The sequence below is a fragment of the Myotis davidii genome, unplaced genomic scaffold, assembly GCF_000327345.1.
Source record: "Myotis davidii unplaced genomic scaffold, ASM32734v1 scaffold732, whole genome shotgun sequence".
In the NCBI taxonomy this organism is placed as follows: domain Eukaryota; kingdom Metazoa; phylum Chordata; class Mammalia; order Chiroptera; family Vespertilionidae; genus Myotis; species Myotis davidii.
Genome location: NW_006284349.1, coordinates 677,808 through 688,056, shown reverse-complemented (window position 1 = coordinate 688,056; position 10,249 = coordinate 677,808). Strand labels below are relative to the sequence as shown.

The 10,249-nt window shown below is 51.6% G+C and overlaps 1 protein-coding gene across 3 annotated transcripts in view; it reads left to right on the top strand.

The window, feature by feature from the left end:
- Nucleotides 1-10,249, top strand: part of LOC102753826 (chromosome unknown open reading frame, human C14orf159) — an 80,046-nt gene that overhangs the window by 50,774 nt on the left and 19,023 nt on the right. For all 3 annotated transcript variants that reach the window (XM_015571390.1, XM_006754716.2, XM_015571397.1), the window contains exon 10: nucleotides 4,936-5,084. In XM_015571390.1, coding sequence (XP_015426876.1) covers nucleotides 4,936-5,084 — 149 coding nt within the window. The remainder of the gene's footprint in view (nucleotides 1-4,935; nucleotides 5,085-10,249) is intronic.

The following is a 10,249-nucleotide window of genomic DNA, read 5'->3' as shown; positions in this document are numbered from 1 at the left end:
AATGGAGGGAGGTGAGCCAGATCTGATCCCCTAATGAATGGAGGGAGGTGAGCCAGATCTGATCCCCTGATGAATGGAGGAAGTGAGTCAGATCTGATCGCAGGCAGAGGGGCCTCCGCTCTTTAGAGAAGACGCACTAACTTTCCCAGGGAGCAGGTTCCCAGGAGTGAATTCCTTCCTGGGTAGCTAAACGGACTCTTCTGGCTTAAAAAAAAAAAAAAAATCAGCTCGGCCAGTGTGGTTTGGTTGAACATCGATCTATGAACCAAGAGGTCACAGTTCGATTCCCAGTCAGGGCACATGCCTGGGCTGCGGGCTCAGTTCCCAGTGTGGAGCATGCAGAAAGCAGCTGATCAACGACTCTCTCTCATGATTGATGTTTCTATCTCTCCCAGCCTTTCTGAAATCAATTATATATATAAAAGCCCAGCGACTGTTACAGCAGGACGACTGGAATGACCAGTTGACCAGTCACTATGATGCACACTGACCACCAGGGCGCAGATGCTCAATGCAGGAGCTGCCCCCTGGTGGTCTGTGCACTCCCACAGGGGGAGTGCCACTCAGCTAAAAGCTGGGCTCATGGCTGGATCTGCAGTAGCACTACCAAGCGGTGGCAGCAGGCGCAGCCGCTGGGATAAGCATGAGCTGTGCAGTGCCCGGCCCCAGTTCTGGCTCCTCCCTGGCCGCCTGCCACTTGGCGTACTGCTACACCCCTCGGGGGATGTCCAACTGCAGGTTTAGGCCCAATCCCAAGGGGTCCCTGATTGCAAGAGGGCGCAGGCCAGGCTGATGCTCAACACAGGAGGAGGTTGAGGGGGGCGCAGCAAGGCATGGAGGTGCATGCTATGACCCAGGGATTCCAGGAACCACAGTTCCAGAGCTTGTTTTCCAATTTAAAAAAAAAAAAAAATAAAAAAGCTGAAAAAAAAGCAGCCAGATGCTGCCTCCCTGGGAAGAACGGCTCCAGGAGGGAAAAGCCTCCCCAGGCCCCGCCTGGCCTGGCTGGCACGCTGTGAAGGACCAGGCACTGACCATGGTAGCACACCCCCCATCCTCAATAGTATAATATATTGAGGGATAATCCTATATAATAAAGAGCTAACATGCAAATGGTCATCATGCCCTCATGCCGTCATGCTGTAATGGCTCAGACACTCAACACTAGGGAGAGAGAAATGGGTACCAGCCAGGCACAAATGAGCTCACGAGAGAAGAATGGGGACCAGCCAGGCTGTGGCCTGTGAGAAGGACAAATCACCCACCCCACGGTCCCAGGCACCTGTGGCTGCAGCCCGGGAGAAGCCACCCACCTATGGTCCCCTGCAGCTGTGGCTGGCCCGGGCAAAGCTGGCCTGGGTCCTGGGCACCTGTGGCCAGTCAGAAGGAGGGAATCCTGGGTCCTGGGTGCAGGGTGAAGCAGAGGCAGTTAGGGGTGATCAGGCCAGCAGGGGAGCAGTTAGGAGCAATCAGGCAGGCAGGCAAGCAGTTAGGAGCCAGTGGTCCTGGATTGTGAGAGGCAGTCAAACATCCCCTGAGTGGTTCTGGAATGGAGAGGGTACAGGCCAAGCTGAGAAGCCCCTCCCCCCACCACGCACGAATTTTGTGCACTGGGCCTCTAGTCCTATATAATAACAGGCTAATATGCAAATTGACTGAATGGCAGAACAACCGGTTGCTATGACATGCACTGACCACCAGGGGGAAGACCTCAATGCAGAAGCTGCCCCGTGGTGGTCAATGTGCTCCCACAAAGGGAGTGCTGCTCAGCCAGAAGCTGGGCTCACAGCTGGCAAGTGCAGCTGCGGTAGTGGGAGCGGGCCTAAGCCAGCAGGCGGACATCCCCCAAGGGGTCCCGGTCTGCGAGAGGCCACAGACCAGGCTGAGGGACCCACCCCACCCCCCAGTGCACCAATGCTGCTGAACAAGTGAGAATAGGAGTTTCATTTCTCAGGCTGGCCTCTGCTGTCCTCTAATTATATATATATATATATATAATTTTTTTTTTTAATCAGTGCACCCTCAGGAGGGGTGTTGCTGCATGCTCCTGGGGAAGGTCCAGACACAGTGCTCTCCTTCTGGAACAGAGGTTGCACGGGTCTGGCCCAGAGCTCAGAGCTGAGCTGATTTTCATCACCACTGTGTCCACCCAGAGGGAAGTCAGGACCAGCTTCTTCCTCCTGTCACTTAGCTTCTCAAGGGCCACCTGTACCGCTCTGGACACATCGCCTTGGGGTGACCTTCCAGCACCTGCTCAGGGCCTGCTCATCCACCTGCTTGTCATTCTAGCACAACCAAGGCACGTGGACCGGCAGGAAGTCTTGTTTTTCAAAACATGTACAGAGAAAGCATCCAGAGTTACGATGTTGTTTTTATTATGGTAAAATATACACAACATAAAATTCACATTTTTGCCATTTTAAGTACACAGTTCTGTGTTGTTACGGACATACACATTGTTGTGCAGCTGTCCCCACCATCCATCTCCAGCAGAACTCTTTCATTTTCCAGCGGGAGCTCTGTCCCCATTCACATTCCTTCCGACTCCCAGCCCCAGATACCTGCCGTTCTACTTTATGTCTCTACTAGAGGCCTGGTGCACAAAAATTTGTTCACTCGGGGTGGGGGGGTGTCTCTCAGCCCAGCCTGTGCCCTCTCGCAGTCTGGGACCCCTCGGGGGATGACCACCTGCTGGCTTAGGCCTGCTCCCTGGGGGATTGGGCCTAAGCTGGCAATCAGACATCCCTCTGGCAGCCCGGCAGCCCTTGGGGGATGTCCACTTGCCAGCAGGGAGCAGACCTAAGCTGTAGTCGGACATCCTTAGCGCTGCTGAGGAGGCGGGAGAGGTTTCCACCACCACCGCTGTACTGGCAGCCATCAGCCTGGCTTGTGGCTGAGCAGAGCTCCCCCTGTGGGAGTGCACTGACCACCAGAGGGCAGCTCCTGCATTGAGCGTCTGCCCCCTTGTGGTCAGTGTGTGTCATAGTGACCAGTCATTCCCAGTCTTGCTGCTGTTAGGGTCAGTTTGCATATTACCCCTTTATTATATAGGATAGAGGCCTCGTGCATGGGTGGGGGCCGGCTTGTTTGCCCTGAAGGGTGTCCCGGATCAGGGTGGGGGTTCTGCTTGGGTGCCTGGCCAGCCTGGATGAGGGTCTGATGGCTGTTTTCAGGCTGGCCACACCCACTTTGGGGTGGGGGTCGCCACTGGGGTGCCTGGGTAGTCTGGGTGAGGGGCTGAGGGCCATTTTCAGGCTGGCAGGCAACTGAAGCTCCGAGCCTCTCCTTTTTTCCTTTATTTTTTTAATTCTGGGATTTATTTACCTTCTAGAATTGAAACTTTGTTGCCATCCTGCTCGCTCCAGCTCTGAGGCTGTGGCTGGCTGAAAGCAGGTATCTGGGGTTTGCTTAGCTTCTATAATTGAAACTTTGTTGCTTTTGGAGCTGTTGCTTTCAGAGCTCAGAGACGGGCCACGGCAGGAGGGGAACCTTGGCTTCCTCCATCACTGGAGCAAGCAAGCCTCCTGCTCATTTCAGCTGCATGGCTGCCGGCCGCCATCTTGGTTGGCAGTTAATTTGCATATCTCGCTGATTAGCCAATGGGAAGCATAGCAGAGGTACAGTTAATTACCCTCTTTGTCTTTTATTAGATAGGATATGTTTATCCTATCTCACTCAGGAAATGTCCTTGAGGTTCATCCCCATTGTAGCTGGTATCAGAATTCCTGTCCTTTGGAAGGCTGAATCTTATTCCATAGCATGCAGAGACCACATTTTGCTGATGTGTTCCTTGGCTGATAGACACTTGCGGTGGTTCCACCTTTTGTCCATTGTGACTAATGCTGCCAGGCATATGGGTGTGTAACTATCTCTTCAACACCCGGCTTTCAGTTCTTTGGGGTGTATACCGCAGTGGAATTGCTGGATCCCATAGTAATTCTATTTAGATTCTTTGAGTTGCCCCCACAGTGTTTCCACAGCAGAGTTAAGATTTGAAGATCTCCATGATGGGGGTGGGGCAGATTTAGGGAGACATAAAAGTGCAATTTCTCTGTTCTTCACTTGGATGATCAACACAATGTTCCTCCAATAATAAGAGCAACCACAGCCCCTGAGCCTGAGCACTGCGTTGGTGTGGTGCTGCACGCTCAGGGCCTCGTGGGCTTTCCTCACGTCCCACTTCCCACACTGCGGGAGACGGGTACCGCCCAAGGCCAGGGGCATGAGGACCTGCGAGCTGATGCCACAGCCTACATCCTCCCCACCACGCCACCTATACCTCTTACCTGTTTATCATGTGGTAGATTCGTTGGTCTAATACAGCGGTTCTCAACCTGTGGGACCCAACCCCTTTGGCGATCGAACAACCCTTTCACAGGGGTCGCCTAAGACCATCCTGCATATCAGATATTTACATGACGATTCGTAACAGCAGCAACATTACAGTTATGAAGTAGCAATGAAAATAATTTTATGGTTGGGTCACAACATGAGGAACTGTATTTAAAGGGCCAGACTCTAATACTTCAATTCCATTTTGGTCTGTTTGTGTCTGTAAACTGAGCAAGAGCCTGGAAGGGGCAGTGGTGGGCCAATAGCAGCCAACACTCACAGCCCTGGGTGCCGGCTCCCCCGCCGGTTCGTGGAGATCTGCGCCAGGCTCCGGCATCGACCACGGCCCTGACCCTGACCCTCGGCCTTCCTGCTCTCGCGACCTCCGACTCTAATACATTGCTAAAGATTCCGATATCACTTCTTACAGTGATCAGATAGACCAGCTCCAGCACAGGCCCTGCCACAGAGCAGACGTTCAGCCACGCTCTGTAGGAATGAAGGACTCCAAGAGAGAGTGACCTGTCCTTCACACAAAAGTCGTGATGCTACAATGAGGCAGCACCCTCTGCTTCAGGACTCTGTGCTCTTGCTCCCCGGCAGATTCGACCACCTGGTGGCGATCGAGCGCGCAGGCAGGGCTGCGGACGGCAATTACTACAACGCCAGGAAAATGAACATCAAGCATTTGGTGGACCCCATTGACGACCTTTTCCTTGTAGCCCAGAAAATTCCTGGAATCTCGTCAACAGGTAAGCAAGAGGCACCGGGAATTCAGAACGTGTCCGCACTACAAGCCTTTTTATTGACTATTGAACACAGGACAGGAAAGAGTTATATGGGCGACCATTGTTTTCCACTCCAGAGAGGGTCTGTGTAGACAATAATGACAACGTCATTTAGAAAGCCAGCGTTCCCACAGGCATCCGAGGGAAATGACATTGAACCTTGCGCATTCTGTTTGCCCAGCTCTAAACTATTAAAACTAATAATAGAATAATAATAATAAAATCAAGGCACGGTATATTATGGTGGTCACATGGGGTGAAGGTACCAAGTATACGATGTATCATCTTAGGAAGCATCTTAATTTTAAAATACGTGTTAACGATGTGATTAGTGCCATCTTTGGACTGCTAATCGTATCCTAGTGTGGTCGTTCGCAGAAAGTACAGAACTTTATCGTTTTCAAAGAGGTTTCGCATTGCTTGTATTGCTGAAGCCTCTCTAAACCCTGTGAGGTCGGTAAGGCAGGTCTAGTGTCCAAAAATGAGGCCGAAGGGGCTTCTTGAGGTGGCCCAGCTCATTGCTGCTGCCGGGAGAATCCGGAGCAGAGCCCAGACTCCCAAGACCCTACCTGACAAGCTTCTCAGGAACTCGATGGATTTCGGCAAGGCTTCCTCCCCTGGGGGCGATAGGGATCAGGACCTGCAGTCATTAACCCGTTTGCCCTTCTGTGTGTGTTTATCTGTTTGCTCCAACCCTGGAGCGTTTCCCAGACTCATTAGTCACCTTGGGCTTTTAAGGTTCTAATGAGTCCATGAAAGTCTTCCCGGCTGAGCTGAAAACTTCTGCAAACCCACCCTGGTCTTTCCCAGAAGCGGCCTGGGGCGTGGTATCCACTGTGTGGTTGGTTTTTTGTGCTTCCTGTTGCTCTGGGCAGGGCGCCTAGGACCTAGAGCCTGGAGGGCGGGGTGGGGTGGGGGGGATGTTCCCAGGGTGGAGAAGGAAAGGGTCTCCGTGTCCAAAGGAGCAATCGGGGTCCGAAGGAGCTGCTGTTCCCCACCGAACAGACCCCAATCTGTGCTGATCCCCCAATGAGGACCCCCCCCGCCGAGATCCCAGGGGAGCTAGCTGACTGCTGCCCCGTCAAGCTGCCCCCTTTGTGGGCCTCTGGGTGCTTCTCTGGGCCTCAGGGGGCTGAACCCCCTCCCATGGTTTCCCACAGCCCCGTGCCCAGCAGGACTACTTATCCCTGAGGGTCCTTCCTCGGGCTCTATCAGCAAACACCCTATTCCTCAGTTTCCCCAGGCAGCTGCCTCAGGGCGCTCCAGTGAGAACACAGACACCCACCTTTCCCTGACTCCCGAGCCCTGCCCCTCTCAGAGACTCTTCCCCTCTCAGAGACTCTTCCCCTCTCAGAGACTCTTCGAGCTCAGTCAGGAGAACAGGCCGCAGGCAGGACTGGCTTGAGGAGTGAACAGGATGAAAGTCATAAAAGGCTCAAGAGCAGAGACAGAAAGAGACGAAATACCACTGCTGGGTGCTGTCATTATTTCCCCTCCTCCGATGGGCTCAGTGGATAGAGCGTCAGCCTGCGGACTGAAGGGTCCCAGGTTCAATTCTGGTCAGGGGCATGTACCTTGGTTGTGGGCACATCCCCAGTAGGGGGTGTGCAGGAGGCAGCTGATCAATGTTTCTCTCTCATCGATGTTTCTAGCTCTCTATCCCTCTCCCTTCCTCTCTGTAAAAAATCAATAAAATATATATTTAAAAAAAAGGAGACATAAGTGGGTTACATGGAATCCACTGGGGATAGATTAGGGAGGCGGGAGAAAGCAAAGTGGGGAAACCTCTGGGATTGGATAAAAAGTAAATGACAGACACACTTCTTTTACTTGGGTGGGTACAGGATTGTCAACAGTCAACAGCTAACTCAATAACAACGAGGGGATTGGTGGTCTCCGCAGAGCGGGGCCTGTGCTTTGAGGGGTCCGGAAAAAGGAAAATGACTTTGACATTCCAACGATATGTTATCATAGACGCAGAAAGACAGTAGGCTCAGTTAAGGTAAAGACTGGCCTTTGTCAGGGAAGACACCAGCCTCGGACATGACTACCCACCATCACTGCTTTTAGTTAGAGTTTTCATGTCAGACCATCCTTTGTGGTGACTTTAGGTCCCTGAGTTTGCAAGACCGCCATGCAGGCCTCCCCTGGGCCTGTCAGGTCAACATGTGGCCCCCTTTTTGTCCACACCTCACAGTCCAAGCCTTTGTAGAAACAGATGCAGAAACTGGCAATCATGGGAGGCATCTGATGTTTCGGTCCACATGGGCCGCATCTACAAGGACAGTCCCCTACGATTATAAGGGAGCTGAAAGAGTCCCATCGCCTAGTGACACTGTAGCTGTCCAGACGTCAGAGCATTCCATTACTCACATGTCTGTGGAGATGCTGGTGTAAACAGACCTACAGCGCCACTCACAGCATGAAACTATAGCACATCCCATTATGGACAGTACATACCATTATGGACAGTACATAATACTTGAGAATGATAATACATGACTATGTTATTGGTTTCTGTATTTACTATATCTTTATCTTTCTTTTAGAGTGTACTCTTTCTACTTCTATAGAAAAAAGTTGGCTGTAGCCCTGCCCAGTGTTGCCCAGTGGTTAGAGCGCATACGCCGAAGGGTCTTGGGTTCGATTCCCAGTCAAGGGCATGTACCTGGGTTGCGGGGTTGCTCCCTGCCTCCCGTCTGGGTGCATATGGGAGGCAACCAGTTGATGTGTCTCTCTCACATCGATGTTTCTCTCTCCCCCCCCCCCCTTTCTTCCCCTCTCTTCTGAAAAGCAATGGAAAAAAAAATCCTTAGGTGAGAATTAACAACATCAAAAAAAAGTTTGCTGTCCTAGTAAAGCAGTACGCCATGTTACTGAGTCTCCATATGCATCCTTTTCTCCTGTGCTTGGTTTAATTTGGTGTTTTGTTCATCATGGCCCCCAACATACAAAATCACTGCTAACGTTGCCATTCAGAGGCCATGTCGAGTGACTGAAATTAAATTAAAAGATGGAAAGTCAGTGGTGGTCCCTGCTCACCAGTCTGCCTCTCCCACCTACCACAGCTACCGTCTTGACGAACAAGGAAAAATAATGAAAGTCATTACAGGATCTGCTTCACTGAAAGCAACGCAACCAACGAACATTTGAAACGGTGCTGTCTCAGATGTGGAGAAACGTCTGATGGCCTGGATTAGGGACCAGACACAGAAGCATGTCCTTCTCAGCACCCTGACGATCATGATGAAGCAAGAAGTGTATTGGTGAAAGGAAAGGGTGGACCCGGCTACAGTGAATTTCCTGCTAGCTCTAGGTGACTGAAGCAGTTCCAGAATCAGTATTCAGCCCTGGCCGGTGTGGCTCAGTTGGTTGGAGCTTCGTTCTGTACACCCAAAGGTCACTGGTTTGATTCTTGGTCCGGCACATGCCCTGATCAGGGTGCATATGGGAGACAACTGATCCATGTTTCTCTCTCACATGGAGCTCTCTCTCTCTCTCTCTCTCTCTCCTTTCCCAGCTCTCTCAAATCAATAAACACATATATTTTTTAAAGAATTGTTATTCATACATGATGTGAAAGTGAGTGGTGAGTCTGCTGGTGCTGGTGTGAAGGCAGCTGGGGAATTCTTGGAAACTCTAGATAAGCGTATTATGGAGGAAAATTACTTACCAGAACAAACATTCAATAGTGATGACACCTCCCTATGCTGGAAACAGATGCCTGAACGTTCTTTCATCCATGCAGAGGCCACGTCAATGCCAGCTTGCAAGGCTTCTAAGGACAGGATAACATTTCTGCTTGAGGCTGTGTTGCAGGCTACAAATTGAATCCCTTTAATATGGCACAGTGAGGACCCCAGGCCTTTGAGCTTCTCACCAACAGTGTCCTACAGGGGCAACAAGAAGGCACGGGGGACCCAGCTCCTCTTCCAAGGCGCCCTCCTCGGGTGCTATGTCAGCACAAGGGAGAGGTATGTTTGGAGATTAACATGTCTTTCAAGATGTTGCTTATTGTTGCCAATGCTCCCAGACATGCTCCTTTTATTGGCGATCTTCATCCCCGTCTCAAAGTGGCGCTTCTCTCTCCAAACACCATGTCTGCGATCCAAACAGTCCACCGAGAGGTTAAAACAGCTTTTAAGACCTACCCCCCGAGGAAGACCTTTGCCCAGGCTGTTGCTGCCCCTGAGGAGGACACTGAGAATACGCCAAGGCAACGATGAAGGCCTGCAGCATCTGTCTCCCCATCAGGAGCCTTGCTGGGCTGGCCTGATGTCGTCCAGGAGTGTATGAGTGGCGTCTGGAAGAAGACACTCAAGAGGTTGGTCCATGACGTCAGAGGACTTGCCAAGGATGAGGAGGTTGCAAAAGTCACCAAGGCTGTGGCTGAGACGGCAAAGCCCTGTACCTGGCTGCAGGTGCGGAAGGCACTGAGCAGCTCCTAGCGGTGGTTCCTGAGGGACTGGCCAATGAGGTGTTGGAGCTGGAACAGGAATGCATAACTGAAGAGGCAAGAGAAAAGGAAAGTGCAGGAGAAGAATCGCCACCGGCTGGCATGGCTCAGTGGTTGAGCATAGACCTGTGAACAAGGAGGCCATGGTTTGATTCCCGGTCAGGGCACACGCCTGGGTGGCGGGCTCCAACCCCAGTGCGGGGCATGCAGGAGGCAGCCGATCAATGATTCTCTCTCATCATTGATGTTTCTATCCCTCTCTACTTCTCCCTTCCTCTCTGAAATCAATAAGAATATATTCTTTTTAAATAAGAAGAAAAATCCCCAAGAAATTTCACAGTGAAGGGTTTGGCAGAAACTTCTGCAGACCTTGACAGCTCCGTAAAAAGTTTGAAACCAACACAGAAAGGTTTTCACTAATAGAGAGGAGTGTTCATGGTGCACTATCTGCTGACCAGCAAATCTGTGATGGAAAACAAAAACAAACAAACCACCACGACCGTGTCTCAGAAAACAGTGAGTGCTGGGGTCCAACCCCAGCAGGTCCAGGGGTCCCCAAAGGTGTGGACGGAGTCGGCGAAGAAGGAATGACATGGAGGCAGCATTCAGTTGATCAGCAGCCTTGCCAGGATCTCTAGCCACAATCTCCAGCCAAGTTCTGTGTCCATGTTCT